Source organism: Perissodus microlepis, chromosome 17, assembly GCF_051167445.1.
Source record: "Perissodus microlepis isolate ML-2025 ecotype Zambia chromosome 17, ASM5116744v1, whole genome shotgun sequence".
Taxonomy (NCBI): domain Eukaryota; kingdom Metazoa; phylum Chordata; class Actinopteri; order Cichliformes; family Cichlidae; genus Perissodus; species Perissodus microlepis.
The window spans coordinates 10228971-10248995 of record NC_140477.1 but is presented as its reverse complement, the minus strand read 5'-3'; the positions used below and the strand labels follow the sequence as shown (position 1 = coordinate 10248995).

General features: G+C 38.6%; 2 protein-coding genes across 4 annotated transcripts; both read left to right on the top strand.

Moving 5' to 3' along the window:
- The first annotated feature begins 275 nt into the window (after positions 1-275).
- cpsf6 (cleavage and polyadenylation specific factor 6) lies at positions 276-16900 on the top strand. Of its 3 annotated transcripts, none has more exons than XM_084909469.1 (11): positions 276-404; positions 1939-2148; positions 2236-2339; positions 2607-2752; positions 3033-3209; positions 4236-4343; positions 5248-5746; positions 5957-6072; positions 6304-6457; positions 6583-6780; positions 16808-16900. In XM_084909469.1, exons 1-10 carry the CDS (start codon positions 345-347, stop codon positions 6767-6769), a joined length of 1761 nt encoding a protein of 586 aa, XP_084765595.1. In that variant the 5' UTR covers positions 276-344; the 3' UTR covers positions 6770-6780; positions 16808-16900. The 3 variants fall into 3 exon arrangements, with proteins under 3 accessions (XP_084765595.1, XP_084765594.1, XP_084765597.1); XM_084909468.1 differs by lacking the exon at positions 16808-16900 and adding an exon at positions 12813-13422; XM_084909471.1 differs by lacking the exons at positions 4236-4343; positions 16808-16900 and adding an exon at positions 12813-13422.
- yeats4 (YEATS domain containing 4) lies at positions 15758-19448 on the top strand. The gene is made up of 7 exons (XM_084909479.1): positions 15758-16594; positions 16808-16927; positions 17042-17108; positions 17247-17341; positions 18258-18347; positions 18470-18557; positions 18657-19448. Exons 1-7 carry the CDS (start codon positions 16544-16546, stop codon positions 18824-18826), a joined length of 681 nt encoding a protein of 226 aa, XP_084765605.1. The 5' UTR covers positions 15758-16543; the 3' UTR covers positions 18827-19448.
- The last annotated feature ends 577 nt before the right edge of the window (positions 19449-20025 follow it).

The window sequence follows — 20025 nt, the reverse complement described above, 5'->3', positions numbered from 1 at the left end:
AGAATATCCTCAAAAGCAAGGAAATTGTGGGACATTGTCTCAAGGCTATAAAAAAGGGGCCATATAATTAAAATTGATGTCACACATACTATAAATCATAAGTAAAGCAAGAGGATGTATAAACATGTAAACTGTTTGATAAGTTTTGCTTTTTTAACACGGTGGGCTTTTGTTTCACAGTCAGTGGTGACTGCAACAGATTTTCCCGTGGTCTACACGGGTGATGTTGTAATGAATGAAATTAACCAGCGGGGGCGCTCGTTGCCTGTCTTCTTTTCATTGTTTGTGGCGTACCGTCGTTGTAGTCTGCACCGCAGGCGGTGAGAGCTGGTAGTCAGAGGAAAATGGCGGACGGTGTGGATCATATCGACATCTACGCCGACGTCGAGGAGGAGTTCAACCAGGTAATAAATGCATATTTTCCTACCTCGCTTATAGGTGTTATTTTTTTAATATCTGTATAATCTGCTATATTTATTATAACCTACAAAGTGGCGAGCTTTTGTGGCTAAAGAGGCTCTCTGACATACAAGGCCTTTTCAACATGCTGCAAGCCTGCAGCCTCTGCTATCGACGTGCTTTGCAGACTTTTGTTTGTTCGTGGGGTTGTCGACATTTAACACGACTTTTCATGTATTTAGTAATTAATATGCACGCTGCAGTTGTTTCGTGATGTGCGTTGTTATTTATTCAAGTAAATGCTAAAAGTAGCGGTCTTCACGGCGTAGCTTGGGTTCAGGCCTTGGCATGGTCGCCAGTGGCGGGCTAGCAAGCCAAACAAACGCACTTTCGTTAGCGAGCTGACATTGACTAATTCACAGCTATCACGCTGTCGTGTCTAGTAAGTCTTTACTTTTTTCAGTTGATAAAGAGAAGTTTTAAGCTAAACCGAACGCCTTTAGGCTCTAAGGTTGTGTAAACATTTTCCAACCGACAATGGTCAGGCCAATAACTGACGATAGCCTCAGCCTATTGTCGATAAACTCGTGCAGTCGCCCAACCTTAGTAGGCTCTGAATAGTGTAATAAACACGGCATGTTGTTAGCATGGAGTAGGTCAATGTTGGGGCTATTCAGAAGATATTTTTCTCCACACGCCCCTTTTCTGTGGCGGTGGTTATAATTTCAGCTTAGCCAAGGACTCGCATGTGAGGATAGTGTTGTCTCGAACTGCTAAACAGCTTTCAAAACATACTTGATTTTGACCCATAATGCAAACACTCAGTTTGCATTCATGCTTGGAGAAAGTCACGACGCATACATTTATCCAGGTGATCAAACTTGAACTTAAGTAAGCCAGTGTATTAGAATAAAATGATTTAACGGATATATTTAAGTCACGACTTTGGCAGATTGGTTAAGTAAACCCCCAATCTTTTAATTTGTCCCAATTGGAGCAATTGGTTTCGCACAGGGTGCATAAATAAACCACTTCAAATTAATTTGATTCTACGAAGTTCTACGAAGCTTGCGACTGTCTGCTGATCACAAGTTTATGCTGTTATTATTATTATTATTATTATTATCATACTACAATCTGGATATGCTGTGAAGCTTAACCCTAAATTGACTTTTTCCTGTTCAGCATAAAGCAGTTGCATGATGCTAGTGTTATTGAACTTGAATTGATTCAATAGTGAATTACATCTTTTTAATGAGTGCTGGTATGTTTTTCTGACAACTGCCTATTGCAAAAACAATTAAATCAAACTCAATTCAGTGGGAATTTTGCACACCTGTCACAAGGAAACCTTTTTGTACAATGTGATGGTGAAAACCAATGTAGGTTTGCTATTCTGGTGTTGGTGAGGAAACCGATTCAGAATCAGATCAGACATAGAAGCTGATAAATTATATCCTTGGTGTTAATAACATCAAATCATTATCAAGCTCTAGATATTAAGTGCTTCACTGATCTGTTCTTGCATTCTTAATACAGGAAGCTGACTACCCAGTTCATGAGCAGATCGACCTGTATGATGACGTAATATCCCCATCAGCCAATAATGGTGATGCTCCAGAAGACCGGGATTACTTGGATTCACTGCCAGCCCCAGGTGGCACAGAGGGAGGGAAAAGCGCCCCGCCCAACGTGGTGTACACCTACACTGGAAAAAGAATCGCCCTGTACATAGGAAACCTCACATGGGTGAGTATCAGATTGTCTAAAAATTGGACTTACAAATTTAATTGTGATCCATACATGATGCCATTTTGCTTGGGGTTGTTTTTGCAGTGGACAACTGATGAGGACTTGACAGAAGCTATCCGGGTGATAGGCATCACAGATGTGCTGGAGATAAAGTTCTTTGAAAACCGAGCCAATGGCCAGTCAAAAGGGTGAGGTCTTTAGTATTTTATTTCTATGATGCAGTTGGACTAAGTCAAAGAGTATGTTAAGTATTTCGTGTTAGGAGTACAGGGTGGGATCACACTGAGTCAGTTTTATGATTGTATTACCACAAGGCTGTTGTTTCTAAAGACATAAATATGTTCTTGAGTGCCAGTGACCTTGTTTAGATATTACTATCAGCTCAGAATTTCACAGTGCATTGACGTTTATGCGATCAATTATCTGACTGTATGCCCTCTGTGTGTGTTTTCCAGGTTTGCTCTGGTGTGTGTTGGTTCAGAGGCATCCTCTAGAAAGTTAATGGAGCTGCTGTCAAAGAGGGAGCTCCATGGTCAGAATCCCATTGTCACACCATGCAACAAGCAGTCCCTCAGCCAGTTTGAAATGCAATCACGCAAAAGTAAGTAGGGCAAGTGTGCACATGGTTTATTTATCCGAAGAGATCAGTGCTGGTTAAAGGAAGTTATGTAAAGAATTTGCACATGTTGGAATGTGTGAGTTATTCTAAATATAAATATATTTGACTACACAGTACATCACATATGTTACATGACCTCTGTTTAATCTTAGCATATGTATGAACTCATACATGTAATTTATCCTTGTTTTTGTCTCTTAGCCATGTGCACATATTGATTAATGATTACATATGAAATGAGTTTGTATTTGTCTTTTCACAGGTACCCAGACAGGTCAGATGTCTGGGGAAGGAAAGGCTGGTCCTCCTGGTTCTGGACCCCGTGGCGGTTTCCCCATGGGCAGCCGAGGGAGAGGCAGGTTCCCCGGACCACCTGGCCCTGGAGGAGACCGCTTCCCTGGTCCTGTAGGGCCTGGGGGTCCTCCACCACACCTTCCTGGTTAGTTTAGCAAGATGTGTTGGTAGTATGGGACAACACTTACACTTACAATTACTTGAGAAATTAATATTGATATTCAAAAATTCATCATCAAAAATAAATTAGGGGCAGAAACGTTCCAAATCAAGGGATTGTGTTGTCTTGAATGCTGAGTGGGTTTATTACCAAAATAAGTTTGTTCTTTAACCACATTTCATAGGGATATATAGTTGAACTTGAGCTGGATATACTAGTTTTTGAGACTTGGCAGTCAAAACGAGTTCATGAGTGGATGTGTTGTGGATATAAGCAAATCCATAAAGACACACAGCTCACAAAAAGTGCAACCTGTCATGTATGGATCCACCACAGCTGGCAGAGGTTGTGTTAAATCACATATTGAACTTTGTAGGTCAGTTTATTTCTGTTCAGTATTGTCGACTGTGTGATGATTTGAAAAAAAAAAAATACATATAATGTTACAGCGCAACAGATTTAAAGTCACAAGTGTTTTAAAAACTTGGAAGTTCTGCTTTCTGTCTGGCAGTGCTGCTCAGGTAGCACAGTCCAGACATTGCTGTTACTCACACCTGCATGGGATCATGGCTCATCTGATCTAGTATGTTTTTTTTTTTTTTACTATTGCGGGATCTCTCATCTCTCCCTTGGCAGGGCTTTCTTTGCATGTTTCCTTCTTTGTCTGGTTTGAATTTTTGTCTCACTTAACCTCAAGTTGAACAGTTGATCCTTCTCATGGTGTGGTTTCCTGCTTGTGAAAATTTCCAACACCATTCCTTTACTTAGAGGTTTTCTCAAAGCTTGACTTGGTACGCTGCCAAACTTACCTCTTTACAAATCTTGGCTTGGCTGCTTTTCGGAAGCAGTAAGAGAATGGAGTAGCAGGCTGTTCTCCATTCCCCCTTTTCATATCTCTTCTTTCGCTTAGTGGCTGGTGCCCCGTCCCGCTGGGCTGCGACAGGCCTTCAGTTAGCAGGTAGAGGTTTCTGAAGGGAGGAGTTGTGATTGGTTTGCTTTTTTCCCCATTAGGCTCGGGCATGAGACCAGATCTGGTTAGGCACCAAGATGGCCCTCTGATGGATATGAGTTTCAATCCCTTCCAGCCGGGGGGCAGGAACGGGAGCTGGCGTAGCAGAGGTGAAATACCTCGATTAATCTAATTGATTTATTAGATGGCCTTATAATCCTAGCTTTGGCTTTTTATTGACAAATTAAACTGTCACATTTACTGCCCCGAGGCAGCTGATCTTCATTGCTTACTCTGAATCGACAGTTTACATTATTTGCCCCACATGTGGCAGCATTTTAAATTTTAAAACATTTTTACCAAAAGAAATAAACGTGTGCTTTGTTCTTTTGAGCATAAGTACATTTTAGGTAAATTAGTTGTTTCAGGTGGCATAATGGCCCAGTGTCAAGAAAATACATCTTTTTAAACTGTTTTGGAAAAATTATTTTCGCAGGTTTGTAATTGATGTAAAGCAGTCAAACTCCTTAGTTCCTCATTGCAGTTTATACACTGTATATACTCTATTTAGGGCTTCTGGAAACTTATAGCAGTGCATCTTCTGAGTCGAGTGTTAATGAGAAGGGTCCAGTCCAATACAAGGCCTTGTTTAATTAAAACGGCAACGCCTGCTTGAAACTATAGCTTCTCATCTGTTCACTTTCCTTTTGATTTATTTTTCAGTGTCATTTGTGACCTTTTTTCGTCAATTGTTGTCCTGTGCAGCAATGGCTTTCTTTCATCTTTGTGTCACTGTCCCTGCTTTAAATTGCCATTTGGTACCTAAAGGTATCACTGTACAAAAGATACATAGAAAAATACAGGCTGCCACTAGACTTCAAAAATGAGCCAACAAATCGACTGTGCCAGTATACATTTTATGTTTTCAATCTGCCAGTTACTTGTTCTTGTAGAAAAAGGTGGAGAGCTCAGTCTGTGTCATTCTAGACAAGAATTTTGGTTTACTGGAGCTTACTTCTTTCATGTTCTTTTTTTTTTGTTCTTGTCTTTTTTGTTAATTTGCTCTTTTTCTAGGTGGCATGCAGGGTCCTCCACGCCCCCCACCCGGTCCACCAGGTCCACCAGGACCTCCAGGACCTCCACCTCCAGGCCAGGGTCTTCCACCTCCCATGGCTGGGCCTCCAAATCGTGGCGATAGGCCTCCTCCACCTGTTCTCTTCCCTGGGCAGTTTGGCCAGCCACCACTGGGACCCCTGCCTCCAGGTCCACCTCCTCCAGGCTATGGTCCTCCACCTGGTCCCCCACCTCCTCAGCAGGGCCCACCCCCTCCAGGACCCTTTCCACCCCGTCCTCCTGGACCTATTGGCCCGCCTATGGCATTGGCTCCACCACCACATCTACCAGGTCCCCCGCCAGGTGGCCCACCACCAGCACCGCATGTGAACCCTGCTTTCTTTCCTCCCCCTGGCAACAACAGCATGCCACCCAATGATAGCCGAGGTCCACCGGGACCAAATGACCCATACGGCCGCCCTCCACCATATGAAAGAGGAGATTATGGGCCTGGAGGCCGGTAAGAACAATTACTGAGAAGAACAACAAATTAAACCACTATATATATATATATATATATATATATATATACACACACACACACACACACACACACACACACACATATTCAATATGAGGTTTTTGTTTGTGCTCGGGTAGCCTAGAACTTGGATACTATGAATTAAAAATAAATTAATGCTTGATCCTTTTTTTTCTGTTATTTTTTTAGGGACATGGACACATCACGGACCCCTCTAAGCGAGGCAGAGTTTGAGGAGATCATGAACAGGAACAGAGCCATCTCCTCCAGTGCCATATCTAGAGCAGTTTCTGATGCCAGTGCAGGTAAGGCAAATGGTGATATATTTCCAATACATTTAATTAAGTGCGTTTACATGCTGTCAGTAAGTGAAAACTTAAATTTCTTGAAAGAAGTAAAAGAGCACTGCGATAGACCAGTGTACCCTGCTGCTTGCCCTATGACACTTGGGATAGGCTCCAGCCTGCCTGCGACCCTGATAAGGATGAGTGGAAGAGGATGGATGAAAAGTTTACTCCACTGTTTTCTCTTTTTAGGTGATTATGGCAGTGCTATAGAGACTTTGGTGACAGCCATCAGTCTGATTAAGCAGTCCAAAGTGTCCGCAGACGACCGCTGCAAGGTCCTCATCAGTTCTCTGCAGGACTGTCTCCATGGCATTGAGTCAAAGAGCTATGGCTCTGCGTCAAGGTAAGCCTGTTAAATATTACACTGAAACAGGTAGTTACATACTTGTGGACTAAAAGAAAATGTAGGTGTTTGAACTTTATTAAAAACTTCACAACTGTAACTTGATGTTCGTTTGTCTCTGCAAGGCGAGAACGTTCCAGGGAACGTGACCACAGTCGCTCAAGAGAAAAGAGTCGACGACACAAATCTCGTAGCCGCGACAGGCATGAGGACTATTACAGAGAACGCAGTCGGGAGAGAGATCGTCATCGTGAGAGGGATCGGGACCGTGACCGGGAAAGAGAGAGGGAGAGGGAATACCGGCACCGTTAGCCGGAAAGGAGGTGGGTACCAGTTTTATTTTTTTGTGTATTTTTCAGCATCTTTGTCTTAAACTTTGAGGCAAACTAATTTAGGCTCAGACGGCATGACAGAAACAGAAAGTGGCACAGTTGAGATTTAAAGTCTTCTCTGTTTGCACACCTCCTCTCATTGGATTCACTGGCTCTAGATAAATCCCAAAGCCAAATCCTACTTACACCCAAATAATGGTTAAACATCTGATAATGGATGTTATCATCAAAATATTAAATTACTGCATGAGGAGAGTAAGAGGTAGGCAACGAAAAGGCTTTCAAAACTCAGTCCTCTGTCTTCAGGTAGGTATAAGGTAAGTCAACTTAAACCATATTTCTTCAGTGGTAATCACAATTTCTATTGTATCACAAAATGTGCAAAATACACACTTGATGTATTCACTTTGGCACAGTGGAGTCTGTAAGTGTTGTATCTACGCTGTAGTCCCTTTGAAATGAGAAAATATAAGTCACTGGATTTCTGGATGTATTTTGTACTCTTTGGTCTGCAGGCTTCAGAGGCTGGTAAATTACAAAGTTCATTGGTTGCTTTGGATATTACAACAAATACATTTTAGAATAAAAGTTGTATGCACCTGTGCATAGCAAGAAAATAGCATACGTTACCTGTTGAGATGATTTTTGCAGTTACTCTTTTTTATAAAATTTAAAGGGTTTTTGCATCAATAAAGTAGAAATTATCAGAATTTTGGCTTTTACCAGGAACTGTGGCAAGTGGACCAAATGTGCCTGATTTTTATTATATCAACACTCAGAACTGCCATATTAATTATATGTGAATTCCCAAAGTTTGGTTTATCAGTGGGCTTGTACTGGTCGCTTCAATCCTGATTGGCAAGATTTGGGTGTCACAATACTGTACAGTCATTTTTACAGTATTTCGTACAAATTAAGATTTTATATGTTGAATTGATTACACTGTTTTTACACCTTGTCAGTAGTAGACCAATCTACATTTTGTAAATGTTTCATTCATAGTGTTGTACATATTCCAGTTTTAGTGTGTTATTTGAAATATATCATTGTCCTGTGATATTTCAGAGAAGTTAAACATTTATCAGTGTCAACATCTTATGACTTTTGCCCCCTCCCACCCCTTAAAAAAAACTAATGTCATTGTGCCATATCTGCATGACAGTAATATCACCTGACATTTCACCTGTGTCAAGTTGAATGTTTTTATTGCATAGTGTTTGCTCACTTTTGTATAATTGCACCTTAACTTAAGATGTTGAGGTGAAGTGGAGGAGAGAAAAATGCCTGTCCCCTTGACATAATAATCTGTCAAAATATGTTACTGAATATCCAAATGCTGGTGTGGTTTTTACACGCAGTGTCACATCTAATCATTTTATGAGGCAAAGGTCAGCCTGGATTCAACAGTGGCTGAAATCAAATTGTTTGCAGAGTCTGTGTAATGAGAATTGGTTAATATTTCAGATCTGTGCATAATAACTTGCATTATCATACTATTATGTTGACACACAATTTTAAAAAAAAGTGATTTAAAGATAAAGGTTAGCACAAGCTTAAGAAAATCAGTGTTTTTAGATCCTAAGCTCTTTGAGTCTGTGGAGCTCCCCCGGAAGGTTACACTGGAGTTTTTGTTTTTATTTTTATTTTATTTTTTGTAGGCCATTGTGGCATTCACTCATAGTAATATAATTTCTGCATATGGACTGAAGTGGAGATCTTGCTGTACTATTAAAATGCTTTTATGCTAGTTGTTAAAATACCACAAGTGTTCAGAAATAGAGTATATTCAATACAAGTTACATATATCCTCCATGTGCAGTCAATGTTAGACCTATCATAAACAACTCCTTGTATGTCACAACTGTAACCGTAACTAACGCACAGCTGTGGTCACAGCCACTATCACGCTGACAGTTTGTCTTCCAACAACTTTAGTCAAAAATCACAGCTACAGTTTAAGAGCTCCTCTAGTTTCTGTAGTAACTGAATACCTGTGCCTGAACAGTCACAATTGAAAGTCAACTTACTCGTGTAGTGGTCAAAATTAGTATAATGCAATTTCATAATAGAGTTTAGCTTTGTTTTGTTTTTTTGTTTTTTTACATGGATCAGAGAAAACATTACTGCCAGAGAACACAAACCTAGTCCAGGAAAATATTCTCGGTGTTAACCCTTAGAGGGCTCTGCATGATTCAGGAAAAGAAAGTCATAATTTTATGGGAGAACTTGTACTGGTGCATAACATTCATGACAGTGAGTTAGGCTTCAGCATTCAGTTTAATCGGTCCAATTTAGCAAAGAGATCATGCAGGTATGTGAGATTTTTCTCTATTTTTAGCATTATATCCAAGCTAATTCAATTTTAACTGGTGCTGTGGTTGTAGATGCATTTATCTGAACATTCTAATTGTCAGCTTGCACCTAACGTTGTTGGATACAAAAATCATTAATAGTGTATTGCTCTCAAATGATTTGAGTCAACTATTTTAGGCTGCCTTTCTGCCCTGTGCTGGTTTTTGTCTGGGATTTTCAGAGTCAGGGTTTCACAAGTCGTTATGTAATCTCTTTGTGAAGATGCTTTCTTCCATTGCTTCAGTTGCACGTTGAATAACCTGCTAACTTGTGGAAAGTTTTGGGGCTTCTTTGGATATAGTGTTTCAGCCATTTTGGGTTTTTTGGCTGTCTTTTACTGCCAAAGCTCTGAGATATCTACAGTGTTGCATGTAAAGCAGACTTGAGTAGGTTACTTGGACCCTACAGCATCTCTGTACAGTTGCCCCCATTCCCAAATAATATCTGTCCTGATTTTAAATGTGCTTTATCCACTGAAGATATCTTCATGTATTTGCACTCAAACAGCATGAACTATGCTCCACCCATTGGAAAGATATTTATATATTCACATTGTTCCCTGTTTGTGTGCTTATTTCTCTTATACTGGAAAATAATAACTGGGGTGGTTTAACTTATGGAGTTGCTGCATTTTGAAAGTAGCCAAAAGAATGTAACTTAAACTCTAAAGGCAATTTGTCATGTAAATACTGGAGAGTTGTGTTGATTTTAGCTGTCAGTTCTAGCTTGTTGAGTTGATCTGGTCTCTGTTCCACAAAATTGTTCTTTACATGCTCACGTTTTTCCTGCAAAACCTTGTGTCCACCGAGAACCTCACAACAAAAGATTACATTTTGTCAAATACATAAGATTTTTTTTGTAAATTAACTTTAATTTTAAGTCCAAGTTTAAAAAAAAAAAAAAAAAAAAAAATCAAACTAATAAATAAAATGTGAAAGTTGCTGCTGTCTCCTTTAATAGCCATCTTGTTGTCATTGTTGGAGATCCTCTGTGGGCACAAGGCCTAATAGCCTATTGCAATGTGTCAAGCACCAAAATGCATTTGAAGAATATTTATAAATTGTTGTTTGCAGTAAAAATGACTAAAGATCAAAATTAAGTGAGCAAAAATGTTGATGGTGAGATATGTCCCAATTTTTCCATTGCACCATGCCTTTGCATTTCTACTGATATTTGTGAGCTTGTTAAAGAGGAAAATAATTGAGATTGAGTGCCAAGTACATTGCTCCTCTTCTTGTAGTGTGGCCGTTTGTTGTTTCGAGATGTGCTTAACACTGTTTATCTGTTCATGTTTCCATGCAAGAACGCACAGTGTTTGTACCAGGCTTAAGTTACTTTTATGCTTTCTCTTCAGCCTGTTTGTAGGTGTATGTGTGCTGGGGGGTGCAGCCCTAATGTCCAAGCTATTTACACATGTCAAACCAGAGTCAAACAGTTTAGGTTATAGCTAATCAAACAGCCTTCATGTCCATAACATGGTTGAAATGTAATTCATGTCCTTAACTTTGGCCTTTGGCCAGAATATAGAAAAAGAAAATGTTTGACTTTATAGCTGAGCTAAGGCAAATGGACATGGTTTTAATTCTTAATATTTAGCCCCACAGTTATTACAGTATATAACACATGAACTGTTAGTTGGTGAAAAAGATGTGTACCTTTTTCATACTCAATGAGCTGTCTGTGAGTAGTTTTCTGAAATATCATACACACATAAGTAATAACAGTGAAAGATTAGATGGCAGTCTATAAGCTAGGCAGTGGTAAGTATTGGCCCAATCTTATTTGCCGAGCCTTTTGTAGCACATAGCCAAGTTAGTGGACTGAGACTATTTCATGGACTGCTTGACCCTGGTTTGGCTCTGTCCCGTTTCATTTCCATTCTGTATTAACTGACACACCTACTACACATTTTAAAGTTTTATATGAAATATAATGAACCCGATATAAATGATTTATTGGGCTGATAATTTAAATGTTTCACCCTTGAGAAAAGTTCAGTTATGTCAAGTGTGATTATGGGAGGAGTACTGAGATGTGCGATGTGGCTGTAAGCTCAACTGCTTTTGTCTGCAGGCATATACTATGTAAAGAAAACCTTTCAGATTATGAAACCTATCAAATTTCATTATGCATTTGAATCCATTAAACAATGTAAAAAAAATCACCTGTACTCACTTGAATTTTGGTGTAGATACCAGTTCTATCTGGCTTCATTTCAGCGTGTGAAGCAAAATCTCTTAATCATGGTTCAGTCATTTTAATGTTGAAACAACAAGTTTGAAATGACTTTCTTTATCACAATTTTTGTCATTTCATCTTAAAATTGTACAAATTTCTGGTAAGGTGCTTTAAATTGTGTAGAACTGTAATCCCACTGCTGCTGTCCTTTACAATTATGGTTAGAGGTAGCTTTTTCTGACTCCTGTACTTTGCATGCTCAACTTTGTCTATGCAAAGCATTACAAGCACAAAATATTCCATCTTCCTGACTTTGACCATGTTTGCGACACCGTAAGAATCACACTGTCATATTTTTTTCTGTTTTATTAAAACTCTTGGTATGCTTGGGCAGGAAAGGTTTCACTAGATGTGCCGTATGTGCTTTTTCCTTCATAGCTGTTTTTTGATTGATTACTGTTTTGGTCCTTTGTCTTTTCACTTAAATATACAGCTTAAACAAATTGCAACCGTGGTTTTCTCTGGTATTTGCCACAGTGAGCAAAGTTTTCAGTGTACTCCATTATGTAACCTGCTGGTAATAATGACAAATACTGAAATGTTTGGAGGTGATTGAAAGGTAAATCCCTATTGCTACAGTTAAAGACTTAACAAAGGAAAAAAAAACTTTTAGCTCAGGTCTTCCAATAAAACTCCCTGTAAGTTTTAAAGGTTATTTATTTCTGTTTTCTGCACTTTATAGTCCTCTGAGAGCCAAATTAATTGAAACGCTATAAGTAAGACTTAACATTCTGAAGGTATTACCTAATGTTGATGCAGGTACACCATTTAATAATGTAAACAAGACGAAATGGTCATACACAATTTGGCCATTTAGACACTATAACCATTGTCCCTATTGTCCATCCCTGAATGTGTAATTCTGTAACAGAACAAACAAAATTGCCCCAGGTGTTTAAGTGCATTTACATATGGTTATCAATATTTTTATGTCTAAAAGAGTTAAGTGCCACATGCAAACATCTGTACATGTATATACGTGTATATGCATGTACATACTTTGAAATCCATGTTTCCGTAGTTGCAGGGCAGACTTGACGAAAGATTGAAATACTTTTCTTTGTGTGTGCGTGTACATACTCATAGAGTTCAATTTAAGTTCTTGAATGTTAGCTGTTGAACTGTGCATGATATGTTTCTGTGTCTGTGCTAGGGTTGGGGACAATACACAGTCAACAGAGTGTTAAGAGTAGCAGTTAAATACCATAGTGCCATTTATGCCGCGTGTAAGAGACTTCTCTGTCTGCACTGCCTTTGTTCAAGTCATTTTATCTTAGCAAACTCTAATCTCGTGGCTCAGAGTGACGGTGAATTGAACCCAGCCCTGGTGTAAACTTTGTATGTAGTGTAGAGGTTTAATGATGAGTGGGGAAAATGTTCACTGTTGGGCTGGCTCCAAACCAAACTCCACCCTTCGTTTTGACACCTTTCAGCTTACGAGGATCAAGGATGGATGGAAGGAAAAGGAGGAACTCTTTCCCTGCCCTCCGTGCATGACCGGACAGGAACACAACTACCATCACTTCCTCCACCCCCTCCATTTCTCCTCTCCTATCCTTCTCCACCCATCCTTCTCTCTATCTGTTGTCTGCCTGGTTTAAGAGCAGCGGATGGAAGACCCTGACCTGTGTAAGGCTATGTTATCCAAACTTCTATACTCATGGTAACTAAAGATGACAAAAGAATCTTTCCAAACAGCTCTTTTATTTTTATGATGTTTTATTTGACATGAAAAGTAAGCGTGATGCTTTTTTGCGACTTATAAATAAATAAATAAATGGCCTGCACGATCCCCAAATAGAAGACACAAACATTACACCCTTTTGTTGTTGTTTTTTTTTTTTTCTTGTTCTTTGGCTCGCTGTATTGTGTGTGTATATACAGTTTAGAGATCAGTTTTTATAAGGTATGTGCTTGATGTTTTCTCTCCTACCCTCACTCTCTCGTTCTGATTTATTCTTTTCATGGCTAGTACGTTTGTAAATGTCTCTGCTTTTTGATTAAAATTAGATGGTGTTGTAATAAAAAATGTTTACTGAGGTACACTCTGCATTCAGTGAATTCCTCTACATGTTTCGTTCATTTATATTAAATGTATATACTGACTTAGATTTTTTTTATTATTATTATTTGTTTTGGTTTTTTTTACATTGGTAAATGGCAAGGATGTAGTCACTTTGGTTTGTTTTTATCTTATGTTGCATTACGTAGTCAACATGCTAAACCAAAAAGAGAAGACCCCGCTGTTTGGAGTGGTTTTTGATGGTGGGTTATTTTGTAATTCCGCTGAATAATTATCACTGAAACACCGCATGGACAAATTGTCTTTCACTTCTTTCATATAATGGATTTAAAAGCAGATTTTAATTCAAGCAGCCTTCATAGTTGAAGCTTGAGTGAAAGTGTTTATTCCTTAATTGGGAAGTATGAACCAGTTTCTTGTTACATGCCTTTCACTTTAGATGTTACATGTTTTATGTATTTGAATTTTGAAGGCTTTTCCATGATAGATTTAAATAACTAAACCATGAACAAAATGCGTTTTAATTTGTCGGTACAGTGTAAAACATTCTGCCACCTGTCATTTTTATTGTTTTGCATGTTTGTCAAAATGGACGGACAGCAATCTGTTGAAGCTTTTAGGGGTTTTTTTTTGTTTGTTTTTTTCATGCAAGGTTGGGAAAATAGCAATGACTGGTTTAGCTTTTACTCAGTTATTTTTATTATAATTTACAATTATTTTTTTTAAAAATAAGTGTAAATTACATTGCCACAGCTTTCCCAGCACACATGATATAACACGATTATACCACCAGTTTTTAAAATGTGAGTTAATGGAAATCAGGAAATTACAGGTATGTTGAGGTTTGATGCTGCAGTGTGTCATCGGGTGTCTTAAATGCAAATGAGTATGAATACGGCGCAATAACATGGTGCTTTTGTATGGTTTTTAATGACAACAAAGTTGCATGCAGACAACATTATAACACATTTTTGTGAAATTATCGCCATTGGTGAAATTTTTAATTTGCTCCCAAAAAAATCTGAAACTTGTGTTCGCACCTTGTCTTTCTGGGGGTTATTCTTTTAATAATGTCATTTCAATTTCACTCCGTAACAATTTAGAAAATGCCTTATTTTCAAACGTAACCAGTGAATGTAAAACTTTTGGATTCAGAGTCACAGCAGGAATTTGAATGACAGGCTGTGCAGGAAACTATACCAGCATCTTTTGAAACCATTGTCTTGCTCTTGAAGTGTATTCTTTTTCAGTATACTTCAGAAAGTGACTTATTGGGGAATGTAAGTGCCTTTGCTCCGTATCCTTGCAAATTCACTGAAAGTGTGATGTAATGTAAACAAAATGTAAATTGGATTTTGATATTAAAAAAAAAAGAAAAAAATGGGACCTTTTTGAATATAATGATGCTATTTCTGAACAGTTAGTTTAAAAATGTTGGAAGTCTTAAGGCCCTATATCATGTTTTTTAATGATATTGGCTTAATTTGATGTTAGTTAGTTGCTCTTTTTCCTCATTTTATTTCCTGCTGATCTGTTTGGGCAAAATACTATACATGTGCCTTGTTTTTTTTTTATTCGTTTTTATTTAAATTATTAAATTATTTATTTAGTTGTGCATTGAATTTGGTAACTCCAATGGAGATCTGCCCTGGTCAAGCTAAGCAGAAGTGTAGCCCTCCAGAATAAGAGCATTTGTACAGGAATTTGGTTTCATTTTCTTTGTGTTAGCTTTTGTTCCGCAGCACGAAAAGGTAAGTGATTTTTAGGTCTACAAACACAACCAGTGAAGAAACAAGAAGTCTGATCGACTGCGGGAGTCTTTAAACTGCACAAGCAGTTGGAAAGTATATACATATGTATTTGAGTTTTCAGTATTTGTATGACTAAGATGTTTTCACTAACTGCTAGTTTCGCTGGCTTCTAGATACTTTATTTTAAAATCACACTTGTCTAGTAAAGGGGCCTTTGCATGATGACTTGGAAACATGTTTCTGCTACAAATTGAGGTTATAGTTTTTTAAGATGAGTAAAATAGTTTTTGACTTAACAAAAAATGGAAATGAGCTTCCATATTAAATGGTCTCACTTGGGCAAAATACTTGCTGAATTTGTATCACCACTGTAACTTTGGGATTTTAAGTTAAGGTTCAGGTGTATTTCTACCGCCAGTAATGGTTACATGTAGTGGTACATAGCAGGTAAATAGATTATCATTTGCTCTCAAAGAATAAAGTATACAAATTAAGTTTGTTTTGTGGTTCTGTTTTATTTGTGCATAATGCGTTTCGTTTTATTAGAAACAAGTGTGGGAAAGTAAATTTTGTTACATGTATTATGTCCAAAAGTATTTTCTTAACTTTAGGCCAAAACACTTGTTTTGCCATTGGAGATCGCCTGGACCTCACACCTTAAGTATTAGACCTGAAGGCTTACTTTTGAACAGAATTTTAAGTACATCCTAATATAATGATAAAGGGTTGTTAAAGTATAAAACAGTGTCGGACAGAAGTACAGAATATCAGGTGTGAGGAGGTTTAAAGATAACTTTAGTGTGTAGAGGTTTAAAACTTAACTATTGTGTAAAAAGAGTCGACATCCTGTCCGATTGTGAATGTTCTGCTGGATAAAACGAATACTTAAAATAGCATTGCGTAAGTGATTCGTTTTTCCTCACTAGAAACATTGAAAGATTAATACATTTTTTAGACCTTAAAAGTGACGAAAATAACCAGTATAATGAGCAAATGAAAACAGGATTACCGAAAGTAATTGCTGTTTTCTGTATTGTCAGTCATGTTAGACATCATCATGTCACTTGAAGTAAAAAATCACAGAAGCCTAGAGCTACAAGGTTCTGGATTCATTGGCCATAGTTTGGTTGCTTTTGTAATGACCGCAAACGTTCTTGCTTCCGCCCGGCCCGGAACCTTAGAGTCGTAGCCTTTCTACCAGAACAGATTAATACGTTGCACTACCTACTTCCGGCGCTTGTTTGGCTGGCAGTTTAAAATGGTAGTGCGCTGTGTGTAACGCCTACTTTTAATGCCTAAATGGCAAGGTTTTTAGACAAGAAAGCTGAGAGGGCAACAAAGAGTCCTGCATAACGCACTAAAGGATTAGCGGCACTGTTTTAGTTGTAATATGTTCAAAAAGATGACTGAATTTGGTCCAGATTCCGGGGGGCGCGTTAAGGTAACGTAACTAACGCCACGCTCTAGTGTAGTGTAGGCGAACCACTTTGTGATTTTTCTATCATTTAAAACAATGAGCAGAATAATTTAACGTGGATTGAGATAACTTGACGAAAATCGCGTGGTCGGATTCAATTTCTGTACTTCTGTATTTGCCACTTGTACCGTTGTCATGCCTGTCTTAAAATGTCTGTATTCTCTCTGTTGGCTGCAGGGAGTGACTATTGTGAAGCCTATTGTGTTTGGGAATGTTGCCCGCTACTTTGGAAAGAAGAGAGAAGAGGATGGGCACACACACCAGTGGTCTGTGTATGTGAAGCCTTACAGAAATGAGGTGAGGCATCCACATCAGTAAGAGGGATTTAGCAGAGCCTACAAAATGTGTCATTTACCTGGAAAAGGATACAAAATGCTGTTTGAAAAGACTTAAAAAATACTTTTCTTCCAGGATATGTCAGCTTATGTGAAGAAGATCCAGTTCAAGCTACATGAGAGCTATGGTAACCCTCTGAGAGGTGAGATGACTCTTTACATTGCAAGTATGAAATATTGAAGGGTTTACTGGAAATAGTAATCTATCCATTTTTAATATATGACACTTTTTCAGAGAATTCATTATTCTGTGAAGCTCTCTGTGTTTCTCTTATTTCCAGTGGTCACTAAGCCTCCATATGAAATCACAGAGACAGGCTGGGGGGAGTTTGAGATCATCATCAAGATCTTCTTCATCGATCCCAATGAGAGACCTGTAAGAGCCAACACGAATAGTTACTTAGCTGTTTCAGAGAATGCTGAGCGATACGGTGGTGCAGTTGTCATCACCGTTGCCTTACAGCAAGGTCCAGGGTTTGAATCCACCATACAGGTGGACCAGAATGAAAGGGTTTTAATATATTTTGACTGCTTGATGATAGACATTTTAGAGCTTGAGTGGCATGTAGACACAGTGGTTAGCAGCCTTGCCTCAAAGCAAAGTTTGTCCTTCCTGGTCAGCTGGGCCATTTTTGTGTGGAGCATGTTCTCCCTGTATCTGCGTAGCTTCTCTCAGTGTCACCCTCCCACAGTCACACATGTTAGGGTAACTAGTTCTAAATTAGTTGCCTTTCAATCTGTATTAGCTCTGTTATAGACCTGTCCAAGGTATACCCTGCCTCTCACCCTGTGACATCTGGGATAGTTTCCAGCCCATGACCCTGAATTAGATAAGTGGTTAAGGAGATAGATGAGCGGGCTCTCCGTCATCTGCTTTGATTTATTTGGGGGGTGAGGGGAAAGGGAAGAGGGAGACGGGACAAGAGATGCATATAGGAGAGAGCTAGAGTTTAAAATTTTCTAATCAGTTTTATTTATATACCACCAAATCACTTGTTAGGTGAGTGTCTAAACCACGGCCCTAGTATTTCAAATACACATGTTATAAATAAAAGTAATATACACTTTTGAGTGTGGTGTGCTATTTCTCTTAGTGTACAGTTTAAACGGTTCTTCTTTAGTGTATGGTTTCTTATAAGAAAAAAAACATCAGAAGCCATCTGATTTATATTTACACAACAGCACTGTGTAATCCTCAGCACTTGATAAGTAATATATAGTTGTCTATGAGGATCAGCTTATTTAAAATGTGCCTGTATCCATTGCTTTAATTTCTGGTTTTGTTTTCTTAGGTGACCTTGTACCACCTATTGAAGCTGTTCCAGTCAGATTCCAGTGCCATGCCCAAGAAGACAGTTGTGTCTGAATTCTACGATGAAATGGTACCATTGGTTTAGACTCTGACGGTGGTTGTGTTTGTATATCAGTTTGTGTGAGCTCATCAATCGCTGCATGTTATTGTTGAGAGCGAGAACTCTGAATGTGTCGTTTTTCTGCGTTTCAGATCTTTCAGGATCCAACAGCCATGATGCAGCAGCTACTGACCACATCGAGGCAACTCACCCTGGGAGCCTACAAACATGAGACAGAGTGTATGTATTCATATATTCAACACGGTTTTAAAAAACAAAACAAAAAGGCATTCACAAGTTTTGAGTCGCTTTTGTCTTCATGTCTGTGCATTTCTCCAGTCGGTGAACTGGAGCAGAGGACCAAGGAGAAACTGGAAGTGGCAAAGAAGAGAACAAGCCAAGAGATCGCGGAGCTGAAAGACAAACTCAAAGCCAGCAGAGAGAACATCAACCACCTTAAGGCAGAGATTAGAAAACTGGAAGAGGACGGAGACCATAAAGAGCACTGAAAGAAGGACAAATATGCTTATGGATGCAATCAGTTGTTGAAGCAATTTCTTGTGCTCCTGCCCTCTCCAAGGATTTAACAAACAAAAAAAAAGTCAATGTTGTTATTTGTTTGAGGATTTTTGCATTTTATTTTTGTTGAGCGTCCAAGGGAATCTTAAACGTGTAAATATGTTTTGAGTTGGTAGGAAAGTGCTTTAAAAATGTAGTCGGCCACAAAAACTCCTCTAAACATACAAATGCTCTAGTTTTGTTTTTTATTGCAACACTCTAAAGAGTCAGAAATCACAAAGTGTTGTGAGCCTTTTTTCTTGTAGCTAAATCAAGTCTGCTTTTGGTTCTATGCATCTGCATCTTTTTTTGTTTTCCCCAAATATGATCAAACCAGTGAGGGAGAATGATGAAACACAAAGCTGTCATTTCTCTGGTTTGATTTTGAAGCCAGTCTTATTCAGTCATCCTGATATAAGCTCACTGTTACTGTGTCAATTAGGACAAACATTTTTGCACTAGTCACACATGACTTTCAGTGTGAATAGCTTGTCCTTTAGTACTAGCCTCCTCGTGTTTTATGTAAATATTTTTAACAATCGGCTCATAAACATTGGGATACTTTTTTTCACAGCAGGTCACCTTCTTTATATTGAGAAAAAAAGTATTTGCCCTCCTGTTTTTTTTTTTGTTTGTTTGTTTGTTTTGCATATTTGTTACATAGTTCTGGTCATCATTTAATTCTAATATTAGACAGAAAAAATCCAAGTAAATACAAATGGCAGTTTTTAAATAAAGGATTTCATTTATTAAGGGGGAGAGATAAGCTGTCCAATCCTCCTTGGCCCTTTGTGGAGAAAGTAATTATACCTAACCCTAATAACTGATTGTGCCAACCTTGGCAACAAGGACTGCAACTCGGCATTTGTGATAACTGGCGCTGATCACTGTGGAGGAATCATGATCACTCTTCTTTGCAGAATTGTTTTAATTCAGGCACACCGGAGGGTTTGGAACATAAGGTCATCCAAGTAATATACCAAATAATCTCAACTGGATTGAAGTCTGGACTTAAACTAGGTCGTTCGTTTTTAATCATTCAAAGGTAGACTTGCTGTTATGTTTTTGGATCACTGACCTGCTACATAACCCAACAGTGTTTCAGCTTCAGGGCACACATCAATGGCTGGACATTGGTTGCCATTTTTGC